At 39.9% G+C, this 19,532-nt stretch overlaps 1 protein-coding gene across 1 annotated transcript; it reads left to right on the top strand.

Moving 5' to 3' along the window:
- Positions 1-1,662: 1,662 nt before the first annotated feature.
- On the top strand, positions 1,663-18,796 carry LOC140951873 (organic cation transporter protein-like). Its single transcript, XM_073401242.1, has 11 exons — positions 1,663-1,805; positions 6,469-6,745; positions 7,130-7,276; positions 8,744-9,024; positions 10,377-10,628; positions 12,302-12,436; positions 12,966-13,045; positions 14,156-14,264; positions 15,557-15,629; positions 16,283-16,485; positions 18,622-18,796. Exons 1-11 carry the CDS (start codon positions 1,690-1,692, stop codon positions 18,704-18,706), a joined length of 1,758 nt encoding a protein of 585 aa, XP_073257343.1. The 5' UTR covers positions 1,663-1,689; the 3' UTR covers positions 18,707-18,796.
- Positions 18,797-19,532: the final 736 nt, after the last annotated feature.

Below are 19,532 nucleotides of genomic sequence, written 5' to 3'. Positions count from 1 at the left end.
ATATTTTACATTGAAGTGACTCAATCGTCCGCTAAGCACAAAACTATAGTTCCACTTACATGAAGTGTTACTTTATCAGCGTTAAAGGAATACTAGCCCCCCATGTAAGGGATCCAAGACTGTCTTGGATTATGGCTTGGATTCCGGATTCCAGATACTTGATTCCAGTCTTTGGTCTTCCCAGTGGAACTTGGATTCTGGATTTCTATCGTTAGTAGGATTCCGGATTCCTTGAGCTTTATTCCGCATTCCAAAGCCCAGGATGCCGGATTCCACAAGCAAATATTTCAAGGATTTCGGAACCCGGATTCCCTTACATCAAGCTAGATAAAGGAATACTTAAACGGTGGAATATTCAGTATGCCTGTCAGTGATGTACAGTCGACTCCCTATAACTCGAACCTTCAAGGGAAATCGAAAAAAGTTCGAGTTATCGGGGGTTCGAGTTATCCGGAGCTCAAAGAAAATAGCCAAGATTAAGGTAAAAAACAGTTTTTACTGCACGGTGAACATTTTAATCACATTTAATTGTAGAAATGTCAAGTGAAAATTAAAAGATACTTCTAGATTATAAATCAGAACGTAACGTAACAAAACATAGCCTAAATAGAGCATGCGTTTTAATGTTTTGAGAAGTGAAGCTGTTTCACGTTAGCCTGTGATAATCAACATCAGCCTCCATTAGTAAACTATACTCCTACAACACGTTAATAGGAAATCCAAAATTCAATGTTTCGGACGCCAATAGACGGCTTTTTTCCCGACTTTTTAAGGGCTCAAAACATGGTTCGAGTTATCGAGGGTAAAATTATATAGAAAATGACCTGAGGGGAAACGAAAATTGGTTCGAGTTAGCGGGAGTTCGGGTTGTCGAGGGTTCGAGTTACGGGTAAAATTACAGTGAAAGTAGGACGGAAATCCAGGGGAAATCGATTTTGGTTCGAGTTAGCGCGAGGTTCGAGTTAGCGAGGGTTCGAGTTATCGGGAGTCGACTGTATTTCGTGCGCGCGCGCTGAGACATAAACCTTTCAGTTTGCCGCTGTTATATGGACATCCTACAATCAGTTCCGGTCATCGGACAAAATGTGGATTTTTGCCGACAGAGCAATAAATGAATACCAGTTGTGGTGTTAACTCTTTACGAAGGTAATTCACTATGTGCTAATATGAAGGGAACTCGATTTCTTACGGGGCGAACTAGCTGGGGGCAAACTCACTACGGGGCGAAACCACTGGCTTCCCAATGAATAATAAAAAATACTTTGTGGCTGACATTAGCTAGTTCAAGCACCGCGTCTCAACAAAAAAGGAAAGTTTGATTGTTACAGCCAGGAAATCATTTATACACTCAGCGACTAATAATGTACAAAAAGCGAAATATGACAAGAAATATTTCCGGAAAGGGCAATAAACTATCGTGGAATCCGGAATCCTGAGGTTTTTATCCGGAATTCAACTCAAGGAATCCGTAATCCCGCTTAATATTGTATCTGGAATTCGGAATCCAGGTTCCACTGACGAGGAAACCAGAGTACCGTGCTTCCAGAATCATAGCTATAGCGAGTGGGAGTACACGCGAAATCGCGCGAAAGGCGCGCGAAATTCTCTACCGCTGAGCAACACAGTGTGTGTGCACTGCGGGATCAAGTTACGTGTTTGATGTTGTTTATGTTGTATTTGTTTCGGTGAATGGCTTCCATGGCTGAATCTTCGCCGGATGAATGTGTTAAGGGTACAACCTGTAAGTTAAACCGATATGACCAAGAAGAAAGTGCAAAGAGAGATGCGTATGGAACCACTAACAGGTAACTTAAGCCACACTGGCTGCACAATTCCACATTGTGCGCGGCGTAATACATCGACCGGCCCGGTTTTTATGTGCGTGACGATCGATGAATTGCGCCTTTTTTGTTGGAAATGTGTTGAAATCAGTATGTTAAACAAGTTCCTACAGTTTACAGGCCGATTATAAAGTTTTTATACCAGTTGCCCGGTAGATTATATAATGCGTGAAAGCCTTAAGTACTGACAACGACTGACAACAGTGACAGGGTTACCCTTTCACGTTTGTAATGTGTTTGAAGCAAGACAACTCCAAATGAATATGCATTTTGTGTACTATACATCATTTTTTATTTGGCCTGGCAAGTTAAAGGACGTTATTTAAGAAAAAAATCTTTGATTATATTTTTACGCCTTGTAAATATAAATATAAATGTCTACAGTATTGAACCGTGTTTTGTGGTTTACGAACACTTTCGTTTTCTGTGACTAATGCTCAATTTTCGGTATTGAACACTTATCACAGAAATATGAGTGTAGCGACAGAGAATAGAAAACATGTACAATATTTAACTTGTACATGTACTTTTGTTTTTATTACATTCACTTGTTGAAATTTTGAAAATTTGCATATCTAATCATTTCGGTGGAGAAAAACCCGCACAAACCAGATAATCTTCTACTGTGGTTATAAGCAATTAACTTTCTCAAAGGATTTTCTTTTATTCATTTTCGTTCCTGTTGCTCATCCTTTTCCAACCCAACTGGGGGCGAGATTAAAGGTGACCAATAAAATAAGAGGTTTAGAATGGTGCAGGTCAACCAAAATTATAGTTGTCACTAAAGGCTGATGACCAGAGATTTCTCCCAGCTCTGATGAGCATGATGCCCAGTTACTTTCAAAGGGAGAGATGGACATGGGGGTACCAAATACCTAGACTGCGAGCAGTCTCTTATTTTTCTTTGCAAAGTTACTGCACGCGAAAGCTGAGGACGTGAGCGGCAAAGCCATGAGCCTCGAGAAAGAGGGCATAAGCCCGAGATGAAAAAATAAGAAACTGCTGACTCTTTCGTTTTGTCTGGGGACAACCAAGCTGTCAAGGTAATTTAATTAATCAAGTAAACCTGAGTAACTTGAAACGATTTATAAATAGAACAAAAAGAACTGAAAAAATTACACTTTCTTTAATCCGGTAGGATTGCCTTGAATTCGTTTCCCTGAGGAAATTTACAGCAGTCTCCTTCTGTAAGATAGCTTTAAAAGTTTTATTACTGAGATTACTGCTTGGTTTGCTATTGTTTGCAGTTGGTTGTGACGCGTGACTATTTTTATTGCTTGCAATCTCACCACAGACCGGTCAATTATCTGTCAACAGCTGTGCAATTGACCAATTGGTTACTCCGTTTCTGGGCTGACAGAGGGTTTGTTTACTACAAAAGAGTCAGCAGTCCGTCTTTTCTCATCTGGTCTCAATCCCTTATTGTAATAATAACGTCGTGTTTGCAATCGTGCTGGAAGAGATAAGAACTAGACGGATTTTAAGAGAAAAGGCGGACTGCAAGCAGTCTACCAAATACCCCAATACCGTAACAAAAACTGGTAAATACCAAAATATCAACTTGAAAATCTATGAAATACTGATACCGCATTTTCGGTCATGCCTAGCTTAAGTTCACTGTAAGTTGTATCCATCCAGTATATAATTATGTTGTGGTTCAATAGACGTCTTTAGATTGTATGTTTTGTTTTCCCATTATGTACGTTATGTGATAATACTCAGAGAACTGTTTCTTTCAAATTTCTGATTATTGTCATGCATATGTGTGCATAATTTCTGATAAAACTATGAGTCAAATTCCCCTGAGACCTCTATTGGGAAAACAAAACATACAAGCTAAAGAGTTTTGATTGTATTTTTGTTTCCTGTTTTTTTTGGGTATGGTTTATGATGATGAGCTTTGAAAAACAAAAAATAAAATTTAAACCAAAGAGAAAACAACCTATGTTATAAAATTTTAACCTCAATTTAATTTTAACCTGTAACATATATATATCTCAAGCATGTATGCACCAGAAATCAACCTTAGCTGATTGTTAGAAAACATTGAATTTATTGGTACACAGATTGAAAAGCCCAGTCATTGGATGCCACATCAATTCCATTGGACATTAATAGTGAAATCATATACCATTATGTCTGCATATTGAAATGACCTGTGTTAGACAGGAGAGCACAAATAAATGGTACCATAAAACTGTTAAGGATCTTCTTTTAATGAGTATGGCAGCCAAAAGGATGAATAAACTGCATACCATTGGGCTAGATGATACTGCAATACACATAAAAATTTAAATTACCAAAATACTGCTTGAAAACAAAAAGCACAATACCATAATACTGTAAACCCCAATGTCCCCCTCAGGAAAGAAAAGAAAAAAAAACAAAAACAATTTTTTTTAGCTGTTTGATTCCCTGCTTATAACTTGGTGACAGCCCTGTCCATCTCCTCTTACATCTCTTCTTATCATTTTACTATAATTTTACGAAATAATGTACTGTACAGGAGAAGGAAAAATTCAGACTGTACTTGCCAAGGCCTCTATTAAGTAACCACTTGATGGGTGGTTTGATCTGTAATGTTTGCTGTTACATTACATGTATATAATGCACCACTAAGAGTGTGCAAAGAACTTTTAGTGTTAGCAGAGTTCTTCTAGGAAGAGACGGATCTGAAATTTTATTAAAGGTATTTGAAATAGGGTAGGGTTTCTGACATGAATGCCATGCTGCATACATCGAAACAGAAATTAATTTTCTTAACTGCAGAATTACACTGCATGAAACATTGATTACATTTTGTGTGCATGTACATGCAGCTGGCTAGGATGTATATTAAAGTAGTTTTAAAATTTTGCATGATGGTGACGACAAAGATGAAAAAAAGCAATAGGTTTATATTAGCAAAACAAAAACTTTGCTGTGCTTCACCCTTTTTTTACATTTCTTAGCTGTCGTTACACAACTGTGACATGAGTCGTCCTAATTTTACGCGGCTGCTTTTTGGAGTAGGTAGGTTGTAGGTTGGATGTGGTCCTTTCAAATTCAACCCCCCAAAATTGTGCCAACATTTGACAACTTACATGAAATTGAAAGGAAGTTTAATTTGAAACAGTGCCAATTCACTTGTTAAGTGATGTTTTCAGTTCACAGTTGCCGTCCTCAAAGGCAGTAAATTATATTAACAGAAACAACCCTATAACCGTCAATCTACACTTACCCAGCCCCATCACCAATGCAATGTTGAGTAGAAAATGGGAAGGGATTGGTAAACAGAAGTGTGGTCAACTCTTTTAAAATAATAAGTATTAATAATCTATTTAAATCTATTAGTATTAATAATCTATTTAAATCTATAAGTATTAATAAATAACAATTTACAGATTGCACATTGCTAGGATGAAATGGCCCTTATGCGCGATTATGTCTGACAAGCAAGTTTCACCACCAAGCATTGTTTATAAACAAAGTTCTTTGCCCCTGCACTCTTTGTGTGTGGGTATCCTTTTCAACTGTACTGACTGAGGAATTCATTTATGTAAAACTTCGCAACTTTATATTTTGAAAATGAGACTTGGTTGTGAAGTGAAATTTACTCGTCTTATGTAAACATGCATAAGAGCTACCGGTAATTGAAAGAACCTGAGTTCTCTGGGGTACCATCACATGGTCTTAAATGGGGAAACAAAACTTTTAAGATAAAAAGGTCTGTTACCTTTAAAAGAGATGAAAATAAGCGCAGAATATCAAACTAATACAAGTCATGTCCATATTAGTAAAATGTGAAATGTGCTTACCTTGCTAGCTAAAGAATAAAAACAATGCGCAAGCAACTCTCTATATTAAACAGGGGTTTCAATAAGCAACAACGGCGGACAAAAGGCGTCGGCTACTTTGCTCACAGAAATCTGCTACTTTTTTCTAGAAAGGGGAAGCAACTAGTTTAAATAACGTTGTAAACAAAAAAAATACCATAAAATCGGAATGAAAACGTAATTATGACGTGCTTTCATAAAGGCCCACTGGTTTAACCTTATTCTTTAGTCATGTGAACGCTATATTTCAGTCAACTTTTCACATTTTTACGCAGAATTTGTTTACATGCGAAAGTAAGCTATCTAGTTTTCATCATTTGTTCATTGCTTGTAGGAATTGATTGTGTAACGTTCAATTGAATGAAAGCTACTTTTTTTTGAATAAAAAAACACCCTCTTTTGTCCTCAATTTAGTCCCCAGAACAACGAAAATCACATTTTAGGGCTTTGAAATTTCACAATTTTCTGAGGTAGCACGCCCCCAGACCCCCTCCTCCCACCCCCCCCCCCCCCCCCCCCCCGCTAGAAAAAGGGGACTAACGGCCCCTTGTTGATACAGTTGGTTACTCTATTCATAACTGCTGGCTACTTCAATTTTCATTAAAACCCCTGATAAAAAAAATGGACACCTTTGGGACTGGCACTATGTGTCTAGAATAATCTCTGTCTCATACAGAGTGGACTAAATGGAGCAAAGAAAGGTATGAACCAGCTCTAAAAGTTTTTTTTTAGTGAGGTGTTCATTTTATAGAGGTGTCAGTAAAGAGCGAGTTGACCATAAACTAGAATTAAAATTATTAATTTCATTTTAGGTATGAAATTCCGGAGTCAAGTGAAGGCCCTCTCCTCGAGTTTGATGACGTTTTGAAGTCTGTTGGTGAATTTGGTTCGTGGCAGAAAGCTCTTTTCTTCCTGACTTGCACCTTTGTGATCATACCCAGTGCTTTCCTGGTAACCAGTGTGATCTTTGTATCTGGGACACCCAAGTTCCAATGTACAACACCAGACATCACGTGTGATGTGGACAAATGCTGTAAAAACTGCACAAAATATGAGTTCATTCAAAACTACTCAACTATATCCACCGAGGTAGGAAGACTAATGTGTGATAGTCAACGACTTGCCCATGTAAGGTAAATCGGGGGGGGGGCGGGGTGGGAAGCAGTCTTAGATTCTGGAATGGAGGTACTGGATTCTGGACTCCTTGACTGTGGAATCTGGAACAGTGGATCCCAGTTGTTCGTGGGATTTTCCTGATTTCTTGAGCTGAATTCTGGATGCCAAAGCCCAGGATTTCAGTTTCCACAACCAATAATATTAATTTCCTGGATTCCAGAATCTGGATTACTTTGCAGCTGCGCAGCTGTACATTTTAACAATCAAGTCTTTCTATCCTTGATGCCACTTAGTAATTGGATTGTAGTGCATTCAGAATGAACGATGAAATAATGATCATTTTTTTTCTCTCTCTAGTACAATCTCATCTGTGATAGAGCTTACATCGCCGCTAATGTGGATGCAGGTTTTATGGCTGGAATGTTGGTTGGTTCCTTTCTGTTTGGATTTGTCTCAGATGCCTTTGGTCGGCGGTTTTGTATGTTGATTTGTTCAGTTCTCGTGGTAGGTCTTACGTTAAAGTTATTCTACAACTAGAAATGATGGTTTACGGTCATCTCGCCACCAAGATAGTCGACTCGCCACCAACGAATAGCTCTGAAATAATTGACACAGTTTGATACCCAGGATTACTTACCTAAGATTTTTACTTTGTCGTCAAGGTTATTCGAATTTAAAGTCGATCCTAATTGATGATCCTTGCGTCGAACGTTTTATTCTCCGTTCGTGAAGGTTCAAAACAATTCTAAGCTAAGTTCTATTCTTGGTGGCGATTTCGTTGGTGGCGAGGTGACCAGATACAAAATGATTAGTTATTTCTAGCACAGTGAAACCTGCGTAAAGTGGAATGGTATCACGCGGACACGAGCGTCAGGAAATTCCGGGCTTTCGTTTTAATTGTGACCTTAAGAGGACACACCGTTTCTCTCTGCCGGTACGGGTACACAAACTTGTTTGCCACGTAGTCATACAAAAGGTGATCATGATTTCCTAGAAGTGATAATGGGATCAACTTCCTACGGGGTAGCCCACCCGTTTCTCCAGGGTAAGGCTGGATTTCCACTGCTGCATAATATTCACGTGCGTGTGCATGTAAATTTTACGCGCGTAAATAAAATAGAGGCAATGTATGGAAGGTAGCGCGTTAACACAAAAGTTGAGCTACGCTCAACTTTTCGCTTCCCTTCTATCACTTGTGACTTTATCATTTTTAACGTTCACGGACAACTTTTTTTGACCCTTAACTTGTGCTGCGGGGAGAACCGTAGCGATACTAACGCTGACGTCACTTACTGATATAAGTGTGCTCCCCAGAAGCCCATTGGTTTTTGTAACAAAAGATTCTTTCGTTTCTCTCGATACAAATTTTAATAACAAAATCAATGTTTTTAAACAGTGATGACTTCTATACCCAAATAAGCACGACGTACACAATCAGGCCTGATGAAAGAGACCAAAAAATTGATTGGTTGACCAAATTTTTCCAATGAAATTCGTGTACAACCACCCACCCGTACTTCCTATCAAATAATTTCACCATCCTCGGAATTTTTCGTGGAAACAGTTCTCGTCACAATGCCCTACACGGGTTTCGTCTCTGTATCCTTAGAGAACGAGAGAGTGTGCAAAGTTGAACTGTAGATTTGCAAGTCAGCAAATTGCTTAGAAGCGTGCTCTATATCTAACCCTTTGCGATTTTCCCAATCACTATGTCAGGGGCGGATCCAGGATTTTTTTTAGGAGGGGGTGCACCCGTCTCTTGCTCTACTTCAACACTAATAAACCACATAGTTTTTTTTTCGCAGAATACCAGTTGTATTAGAAAACCGCAGGTCATCTCAGGGGGGGAGGGGGGCGCACCCTCCCCCTAGATCCGCCCTTGTATGTACTCTTCATTTTCATCCCGTCTGCCCTAAAGCAGCTGTGTCCTTCTTTCTAATGTTAGCGCATATTTGATTATGTATTTCTCAGACAGCATTCGGCCTTGGTTCCGTTTACGCCCAGTCGTTGGTCCTCTTCACTTTTCTCCGTTTTGCAACAGCGCTTTCTATGATGGGATTTTACGTTGTTCAGTATGTCTACATTCTGGAAATCGTAGGCCGTGATTACCGCACTATGGTTGGTTTGTGCGCATTTATATTCTGGCTTCCTGGAGAAGATGGAGCAGTATTGATTGCTTACTACATCCGGGAATGGCGAAGACTTCTGCTTGTGTTAAGCTGCCCTCCTGCACTGTTCATTTTCTTGTACCTGTAAGTTTGACAGTGTGAAATGCCGACTCGTCTTCCTCTCAACATTGTTAGTTCATGAGAAGACCTAATCTCGTTCTCATATACAACTCTGTCTTTCGCTGATACCTGGACACGACATTAGTTGACACCACGACATTTTGGGCCCGTCCTTTCCAACATCTAGCGACGTTTTTGACAAAAACGTCACGTCAACAGCAAGTGTGCTTTTTTCTCTTTCAGTTTGCCTTTTTGACGTTACCAAATTTGTGTTGCTCAGTGTGTTTACTCTTATAGAGACGATTTGCCTAAAAATTTGTTGAAAATCACGGCACAAGAGCAAAAAGTCCACTTCCGGTTGACGTGCGTCGATGAAAAACGTCGCTGCTTAAACCTTAAACTCCCTTTGCGAGATGGGAAACCTTATGATGTACAAGAAAACGTTAGGAAAATAGATGTACAAAACGGTGACATCAATAAACCTGGTACACCTTGAGTACCAGAATGACGTAGCCCCAGTTGTTCAAACGGTGGATAACGCTATCCACTGGATAAATACACTTGCATATGGAGGGAAAGGGTTGCTAGGTCCGTGGCGCCCAAACGGTCACCATGACTACGAGTTAGGTGCAGGTGCAGGTGCAGTGGAGAACGCAGCCGACCTTTCAACGTTTTTTTTTTATTATTTCCAACTTTTGACATGAAAAAGTTACGGGCAATTCGTCAACTTCGCTGAAAAATGCCAGTTTTAAAAGGGATTTGTTGAAAACTAACGAAGATATAGCTCATCAACAGACTTTTGTATAGTGGGGAGGAAGTTTGTCCCCCCCCCCCTCCCCACACCATACAAACGTCCGTAAAAATTCGCGACTTGAAGGAGCTATGTTTTCGCTCGCTTTGATGAATCAATGTCAAATTTAATAATTTTACTAATTTTACGGCACTCTTTCCAGTGGTGTGTCAACAGATTTTCTCTAACTAGTCCATGTCAAATGTTGAAGAAACCGTCGAAAGGTCTAGTGGTTTTCCGAATACCTATAGGCTTGATAGTAATTTATCTAGCCTCAGTTCAAACATTGGATAGCACTACCCACTGGATAAATCACTCTTAAGCGGCTAAGTATTGCAGAAACCAGTTGGGCTATCCACTGGATAGTATCCGCCGGATAACGCTATCCAGCCTTTGAACAACCGAGGCCTGGTGGATAGCGCTATCCAATGTTTGTGAAACAACAGGACCTATTGTAACTTCTAATGAGCGCGCTTTCGCATGTTCTCAGTCTCGTTCAAGTTCCATTTTCTGATCGAAGCCTAGAGTCGTCATCGTTAAATGTGTTCAAGACTTCAATAACATGTTATTACTTCTGTTCTTTTAGTATTGTTCCAGAGTCCCCGCGTTGGCTCGTTTTACAAGGTCACGTCAAGGCGGCTTGTAAAGTTTTAATGAAATTTTCAAGTAATAAGAGATCAACACCAACAGATCCTGATCTGTTGAGAAGTCAGCTAGAGAGTTTACATCGCTCTGAAACAAATCCACATGCACAGTCAAGAAATGTCAATCACTCACCTTTGGATCTCTTAAGAACACCACGCATGCGTAAAAGGACGCTCATCTTTTGGTTCAACTGGTAAGTAATCAACAGAAAGTAGAGAATCTGGAATAAGCCAATCAGGGCTGCGCGTTAAACTAGGTCGGTGTTGTGTCAAACTACACTGTAAGACTGATTTGGGGAAGCTATATGCTATTGCTGCTCATTACTTACTACTATAAGGCGGCGCGTTAGACTGGATCGTTGTCAAACTACAATGTAAGACTGATTTGGGGAAGCTATTTCTGCGCATTACTGACTACTATAAAGTGGCGCGTTAGACTGGATCGATGTTGTGTCAAACTACAAGATAAGACTGATCTGGGGAAGCTAATGCTGCCCATCACTGACTTCTATAAGGTCGCGCGTTAGACTGGATCGGTGTTGTGTCAGACTACAATATAAGACTGATTTGGGGATGCTAATGCTGCCCATCACTGACTTCTATAAGGTCGCGCGTTAGAATGGGTGGGTGTTGTATCAAACTACAATGTGAGACTGAATTTGGGGAAGCTATTGCTGCTCATTTCTGCCTTCTATAAGGTCGCGCGTTAGACTGGATCGGTGTTGTGTCAGACTACAATATAAGACTGATTTGGGGAAGCTAATGCTGCCCATCACTGACTTCTATAAGGTCGCGCGTTAGAATGGGTGGGTGTTGTATCAAACTACAATGGAGACTGAATTTGGGGAAGCTATTGCTGCTCATTACTGCCTTCTATAAGGTGTCGCGTTAGACTGGATCGGTGTTGTGTCAAACTACAACGTAAGATTGATTTGGGGAAGTTATTGCTGCTCATTACTGCCTTCTATAAGGTCTCGCGTTAGAGTGGATCGGTGTTGTGTCAAACTACAACGTAAGATTGATTTGGGGAAGTTATTGCTGCTCATTACTGACTTCTATAAGGTCGCGCGTTAGGCTTGGTCGGTGTTGTATCAAACTACAATGTAAGACTAATTTGGGGAAGCTATTGCTCCTCATTACTGCCTTCTATAAGGTCGCGCGTTAGAGTGGGTCGGTGTTGTGTCAAACTACAATGTAAGACTGATTTGGGGAAGCTATTGCTGCTCATTAGCAACTTCTATAAGGTCGGGCGTTAGAGCGGGTTGGTTTTGTATCAAACTACAATGTAAGACTAGTTTGGAAAGCTATTGCTGCTCAGCACTGACTTCTATAAGGTCGTGCGTTAGATTGGGTCGGTGTTGTATCAAACTACAATTTAATACTGATTTGGGGAAGCTATTGCTGCTTATCACTGACTTCTCTAATGTTGCGCGTTAGACTGGATTAGTGTTGTGTCAATAAACATTTTAAGACTGATTTGGGTAAGCTATTGCTGGTCATTACTGACTACTATATGGTCGTTGCGTTAGACTGCATCAGTTTTCTATCAACACTACATTGTCAGTCTGATTTTGCGATGCTATGGCTACTATAAGGTCGCCGCGCCGTTCGACTGCATCAGTGTTGTCGCAAACTACATTGTAAGACTTATTTGGGGAAGCTATTCCTGCTCATTACTGACTTCTATAACGTCGCGCGTTAGAGTGGTTCGTTGTTGTGTCCAACTTACTTTGAGACTGGTTTGGAACGCTGTTATTTTTTTTTTCTCTCCTGTTCTGCCATATCTTTGGAAGAGCTTGCTCGCAGGCTTAAATGGAACTAGGTTTAATCATGTTTGTTTTTTCTTTCTCTCTTTTTTCGCATATAGGTTAGTTACAGCGGTAGTTGTTTTTGGTTTCATGTTCTACATCACAGATTTACCAGGAAATTTTTATCTCAACATGGCCGCCATGTATATCGGTGATGTGCCAGGTGTCCTGATAATGTGGATAACTGTACAAAAGTAAGTTGTGAAAAAATACATTTACTATGGTATTTTCTGTAAAATTACATAGTGCCCAACGCGTATGGAGCCCTGTTGCTAAGGAATATAGACCCTAACCCTCTATCTCCCAAGGCGGATCAACACCAATTTTCTCCTAACAAAATCCGGGCATCAACAAGGGTAAGGGACTTGAGAATTGATTAAATGATCACCAAAGGGAAAATGCTTTGATCTTTTATCATGTTTTCTCAACTAAATCTTCAGCAAATTGTACAAATTGTATAAAAGTACTCGGATTTTTTCTTCCGAGCAGCCTGTGTCACTTATTGAAAAAGAGTCTTATTCAATAGTAGAGTAATTTTAAATACAATAAACCATTTGCTTTTAGAGTTTAGAACATTGCTTGTGGATCGTGATACTACTCCCTTCTTTTTCTGTGCTCTTGTTTCGTTTATGTGGAGAAGAAATGCTGGGCGTTATGATCTTGGAATATCTTAGCTACGCCGTAACTTTTTGTTAATATTCTTGTTTTAACCTTGTTTTTCAGGTTTGGTCGTCGCATCCCTAACTTTGTTTGTATGATTGTCGGTGGCGTGTTTTGTCTAATTGTTCTCGCTGTTCCAGCCAGTAAGTGTTGGTACAACTATCGGGAAGAAGGGGGGTGGGGGAGGGAGAGAAAGTTTTCCAAAGGTTTCCCCACCCCCCTTAACGGGCTGGGCGAAGAGAGGACTGACACCTCATACTATTTGAACAGGGCTGTCCTATATATCTCTACATGTGGGTTGAGTTTGTTGTTGGTTCTCTCCCTTGCTCCAAGAGGTTTTTGTGTGGGTACTCCGGTTTTCCCTCTTCCGTAAAAACCAACATTTTCAATTCCAATTCGACCAGGAATCAGGTAGACAAAGAACCACTGTGTGGTTGTGCTACCTCTAAATCGTTATTTATTTATTTATTTGTTACAAATAAACAAGAACTGGGTTCTGCCTTTCCCTGATTGATTAGGCGCTGATATTACAAGAAGAAAGTCGGTAATAATCACTTAAATAGCTCAAGAGAATGTGTTCCCGGAATGTTCCACAGTATTCAAAACTACGCCATTGTCATATTTAATAATAAAATTAATAATAAATAATAATAAAATTTATAAGCCTATAGTTGAAGGGTAAGCGATTAGTTATGGGTATGAACGAGTTTCAGTGTAAGAAAGTAAGGGAAGGGGTGGGAGAATTAGAAAGATGGTTAATGTCCCCACAGGAATAATAAAGCAAGAAAGCTCAATTCCTTTAAGCTGCCTTTCCTGGAAAACGAAACAGCCGGCAAGCCAGGTTTTTCACAAGCATGGCATAATAGTGGCCAAAGCGAAAGCGACCACATTGAAATCCAGCGTCAAAAATAGTTTTCAACTCAAAACTTACTCTGCGAGCAGAGGTTTCTCTCTTGCATGGCTTTTAACTTGTACGAATGGAGTCGTTCGCGTCGCTTGTCAGTCTCGTAGTTGGTTTGTTTTATACGACCCAGGAGAAACTGATATTTTCTCTTAAGGATGTTTCCCCTGGGGCTTATAAACAAACCAACTACACGACTGACACGCGACGCGAACGACATCGTATACCCTTAAAGACATGAAAGAGAGAAACCTCTACTTGCAGGGTACTCAAAACTATTCAAGCTCCTAACCCTCTTTTAATTCTCTTGGAAAAACAGCAAAGTAACGCCTTCATTATTTGACCTTTTCAGATCAGAAGCGAGCTAGTACAGTGTTGGCACTCTTTGGAAGGTTCTTTGTAAACTGTTCCTTTAATCTATTGTTCCTCTACTCCAGTGAATTGTATCCTACGTCAATCAGGTGAGGTTATTTTTCCCCTCCTCTTTTTCAATTATTTTCATTTCTTCACTTTCCTGTTTTCGTTTTTAGTCCTTCTGTTGTATTACTGAGTATATGCTCTCAAGTATTGGTATAATCACATCGATGATTATCGAAAATAGAGCGCTATGATTGGCTAGGAGCTTCGCTTTATCCCGCAATGATCACCGCGCGGCGAATATAACATTGAAGGCTAGCAGTTTTCAAAATGGCAGCCAGATTTGCTGATGTTTCGGAGTCGGAAATTGATCAATAATTTTATTTTCTCGAATAATCATCAATGTAATTATACTAAAACAATAGTCGCATCAGGCGACGTGAATATCGGCGAATAGTCACCTCGACTTCTTCGCGGTGACTGGCTCCAGACCGTTCTCGAAATACCTAGGGTGAAATAAACGGTGCTCACGGTTTGATAAAGCTCCCGCCGGGTGTGTGTGTTTGTGGCGCGGTTGGGGGGGGGGGGGAGGGTATTCCCTATAATAGGCTGATTCAGCAACAGAACGTAACGTCAGTTGACGACGGCGCGCGCAAATCAAAAAATTGGCTTGACGAATGGCAGAGCGGCAAATTGGGCACCGGAAGTCGAGTTTAGTCCTTTCCGCGCTCCTTCCCGTCGTCAAATGACTTTCCTGTTCTGTTGCTAAATCAGCCTAATGGCCTGTACAGGAAGGGTCCGCCACAAAGGGAAGCCTTTTTCAGGGTTCAGGTATCTGAAAGGGGTAGGGATTACACTCTGTCATTGCGGTCCTAGAGAGGGCCTAAACGGACTAACAGAGGAATCTGATGGCTTTGAAAATGGCAAGAAAACTTCCTAGGTTAGTGATTTGTTCACATTTAAAAGACGGTGAAGTTGTAGCAGCTTAAAGGGATGCATCGTTCTACTTAGTGTGGCAAAAGGGTACCATTTTTCAATAGAAGGTATACGAAAGGGGTGCCTTTTCTGTGAAAATGGTGTGTAAAGGGGTAAGGAGTTGGACAGCGGGGCGGAGCCTCCCAGGGTAAAATCTTGTTGAGTACTCCTGGGAACTCCCGAGACTATCAGGAATTGGTTGAGGGAAAAACCTCTGGTACCCAGGGTATATAGATACGTACTAACACTGTTGTTTTGGATCATTATGAAGTTTCTGGGAAACTGCCCACCTACCCCTCCCCTAAGCCAACATTTTGCCCTAAGTGAGAAGTAAGTGTAAATGTTAGCTTAGGAGAGGGTTAGGTAGTCAGTTTACCCAGAATCGTACAATGATCCTTTTTTTGTCGTTGGTGCTTTTTAGAAATCTCGCCTTGGGCAGTTGTTCAACACTCGCTCGAGTGGGTTCCATTGCTGCACCCTATGTCGTTATGCTGGTAATTAATCCTCGTTCATTCATTTGCTAGTCTGCTACACAGCCGCTTTTAGTGTCGTCATTTGCTCACGCTTTTAGTAATTCACTCATCACTTCATTCTATAGTTTATTTTCTCAAAGACGCTGTTTTCAGCGTTACTGGAACCCGAGAATCAGTTTCCCAGGCAAGGCTGGAGTTCACTCAAACTCTAAGAATTGATGAGTTAAACAATTATTATTAAGCAAATCAGCATATGAATTTAACATTTATTGTACCGCAACTTGAAAAAATCTGTAATTCCTTGTAAATAATGACCGCATTAGTAAAAGGGCCGCTTTGTTTGTTTGTTTTTTTTTTCGGTATGCAGAAAATTACCCTTTCTACTGCTCGCCGTCAGTAGAATGAAACACTCATGTCATCATGCCCGTGGATTTAACCTTACCTTGCTAATTTTTAGTTTTTCATTTTTCATTCAAGTCATTCGTTCGTTTGTTTGTTCGTTTGTTCATTCAAATAAATATTTAGTGAGGTAGGCATTCGTTCTTTCCCTCCTTTAAATTCCTTCCTTCTTCATAGTCCTTTACACTTTCATTACTTCATCCACCTATTTGCGCTGTCAATCATTCTTACCCCTCTTCTCCAATTAATTGTTTTTAATTTTTGTTTTCTGTTAGTCTCAATTACCTGGTCTCCCTGTGACCTTTCCAATGCTTATCTATGGTGTACTGGCTATAACCGCTGGCCTCTTGACATTGTGGTTACCAGAAAGCCTGGATTCCAATATGTGTCAGACAACAGAGGAAGTTAATCAAGCAGAAGAATATTATGGTTTTATATGGATGGGAAAACGGGCTTTGAACCCTTTCCGGTGTTTAAGGTAATGCTTCAAGAATTCTCCCATCCACTGTATTGCTCTTAGCAGCGTGTTATTCTAGACTGTCGGCGATCTCTTATGTTTTGTACTAACAATCGCTGAGCCGTAACGTTCATTTTCAACCTCGTCCCCGGGGCTTTTCCCTTAAAAAATGGGTGAGCATCCATCTTGCCCTATGCAGAGAGCGAAATCTGGGGAGACAGGAAACTACCGTGGGTTTAAAAGTGTAATTGTGTGTTCGTGTGAGGGAGAGGGGTGTGGTGGGATCTCATGGGTCTTTAGTCTTCTTCGCAACCGTTTTTAGACTCGTCACGCAACGCGTTTTAGGCTCGTCACGCAACGCGTGACGAGCCTATAAACGGCTGTGAAGGAGACAAGTAGGTCTTAGGCCTTTCTGCAAAGTCTCTTCGCAATTCGCGGTCAGTGAAGGAGACCTTATTCTCATGAAGACAGTCCTTTTTTACAGACAGTAGTCTGATGTCGGCTTAAGGTACAGTAAAAACCTGCATATAAGAACCCAGTGATTTAAGTCATTGTCTTCCTCCTTTATTTTAAGTATTTTTGAAAATGCAACTTTAAAAAATCATATCTCTGTTGTTATTCACAGTTCCAAATAAAGCTATACCTCATTGGAAAGGGCAAAAATTAAATTTTCAGAAAAAAATATGTCGTCTTAAGAACTAGCCTGGTTCTCTGACGTCCGAGGTCGTTCGCGGTCCCTTTCGCTTCCCTCCCTCTCCCGAGAGAGGGAGAGTGGAAAGAATCAGGGGAGCCTGATTCTCCCGTCTGAGAATCAGGCTAGCTGAAATTTGGCATTTTAAGAGCCGTTGTCTGTTAATATCGAGAATCCGGCGCCAGATCAGAAAATCCCTTTTGGTAAACTATTTTCAAAAACAATATTCAAAAGTTCCAACGAAGCTCCGTTTTTGCGAAAAATAGGAAGGCTAAAAATCGGCCTCAACTCGGTCGAAGGCCCGATGGAAATTATGCAAATTAGGGCATTTTCAAAACGCTCGTACGAAAAAACGAAAGCTAATCTATAGTTCATCTTTACAAGGTTTGTTGCACGATTCTCAAAGTTTCTTTCCAACCTTGTAAAGATGAGCTATAGATTAGCTTTCGTTTTTTCGTACGAGCGTTTTGAATATGCTCAATTTGCATACTTTCCATCGGGCCTTCGACCAGGTTGAGGCCGATTTTTAAGTTTCCTATTTTTCGCAAAAAGGGAGCTTCGCTGGAACTTTTGAATATTGTTTTTGAAAATAGGTACAGGTATAAAGCGTAATATACGCACGGACAAAATATTTTTATAAGAGATTACATTTATTAGATTGAAAGTGAGATTTGGATCGTTGCCATGGCAACATAAATGATTGAAAACAAGCGTTAAATTATCTAATCTACCAGTTATTAGGTTTCCTTATGAATTTGCACACAACTTACAATTAGTAACCCTCATTTTTAAATAAACAACTAGACCAAATTGTAACTTAAGTTTTTTACATTTTTAAAGAAAATAGCTCTTGCTCTTATGAAAAACTTGATTGTGTCTCAAAACTCCTCCGGTCAAAAATTATTTTGTGGCGTCCATTGAAGTAAGGGCGATATGAACAGCTTTTCTGCCAAATTTCGTCAAAATTTAATGAGTAGATTTTAAGATATTGTTGTTTGTTTACATTGCCTTTAAAAGTCAACAAAACAAGCCCTCTCACATTACTCCCTAAGTACGCATGCTCAGCACTTTTGAGCGCGCTGAGATTTTATACGTTGAGAACACGTGATATGTCAAAGGCGACCAAAGAAACTCTCTCTCCATGATAAGGTTGTTAGCATGCAAAGTAAAGGTGATGTCGTCCCGTGTAACATCACCTTGAAGGGATAAAGCAGTTCTAGAGAATCTGTGTTTACCCACGTCAAGAAGTTTCACGTTTCATTCGTGCAGTGACGGAAAAGGAATGTACAAAAAAGCGTGATGCACGTGCAAAGTTGTTGTTTTGCTCATTAAACCCACATCGACCTTTTAACCGTCGTCGTTGCTAAGTTCCCCGCGTGCTCTTTGATAGTCGCTGTATATTCCCTTTTGCCTTGTGTAAAGTGTATCAAATCAATTTTTGCAAAGCTTTTTTTCTTTTATAACAGGTCCTCCGTCGTCAATGTGGATTCTTCAGTGGATGTTCCTAATAATCAAGAATATCCTACAGAACGATCCCCATTAATTAATTAGAAATTCAATTTTCTTATTTTTAGTGAGCAAAGTACTGAATGAAAGAAGAAATGATAGAAATATTTACGAATTCTTATTAAAATTACTTGTACATATTGGAAAATAAGTGGTCATTGCTGCTGTTTTTATTCACTTTTAACTGTCCCAAGAGTGGAACGCTCAGAAACCATTTTTTTTTGCCCTCTAACGCACTTGCAGTTGCTATTACGCAGTTGTTTCGTTAGCTAATTACCCCCCCCCCCCCCCACCCATCCCTTTTAGTTTGTTGGATGTAAAAGCAAGATTGCTTTTTAGTAAAGCACCGTCCAGACGAATCCAGATAAATTTTAAAAAACTAAGGTTTTGTAACAGGTTTAACTCATAGCACAAGAGATTTGCTTTCATTTATATCCCGATGTACAAGCTTCCAGTTTTTAAAATAATCTTTTTCTTTATTTTTGGTTTCTTTTGAATAATTTTTTGCTTCTTTTTTCTTTATTCTACAATATATTTGCTCTATTTCAATTTCCTTAAAACCAAAATCCAAAGTTTAGCCAAAGAAGTTTGAGAGAACAATTAACGTTAATTAGAACCTTATGGGAATTTAACATGAATATTTAATTAGTTTGCATTTTCTGCACGCCTTTTCCGGCACTGAGAAAGTTACGGCGAAGGAAAATGAGAAAAAAAATCCGTTTTTAGGTATACTTTTGACAGGAAAACCGCTCTTGAACCATGGTAAAGCAGGGAATTGAGCCGTAGTGATTTTTACAGTGTAAAAATACTTTATACCTTGTGAACCAAGCGCAAAGCGCTTGCAAGTGAACCAAAGATCATCCAAGCACTG

Source organism: Porites lutea, chromosome 11 (assembly GCF_958299795.1).
Source record: "Porites lutea chromosome 11, jaPorLute2.1, whole genome shotgun sequence".
In the NCBI taxonomy this organism is placed as follows: Eukaryota; Metazoa; Cnidaria; class Anthozoa; order Scleractinia; family Poritidae; genus Porites; species Porites lutea.
The sequence above is the reverse complement of the archived record's forward strand: the minus strand, read 5'-3'. Positions and strand labels throughout refer to the sequence as shown.

What these genes read in the sequence shown, in the direction of transcription:
- LOC140951873 (XM_073401242.1), top strand. Translation starts at nt 1,690, where the DNA reads ATGGCTTCCATGGCTGAATCTTCGCCGGATGAATGTGTTAAGGGTACA. An exon ending in CTGTTCATTTTCTTGTACCT is followed by an intron (nt 9,025 to 10,376) that starts GTAAGTTTGACA and finishes CTGTTCTTTTAG; the next exon opens with TATTGTTCCAGAGTCCCCGC. An exon ending in TTGTATCCTACGTCAATCAG is followed by an intron (nt 14,265 to 15,556) that starts GTGAGGTTATTT and finishes GGTGCTTTTTAG; the next exon opens with AAATCTCGCCTTGGGCAGTT.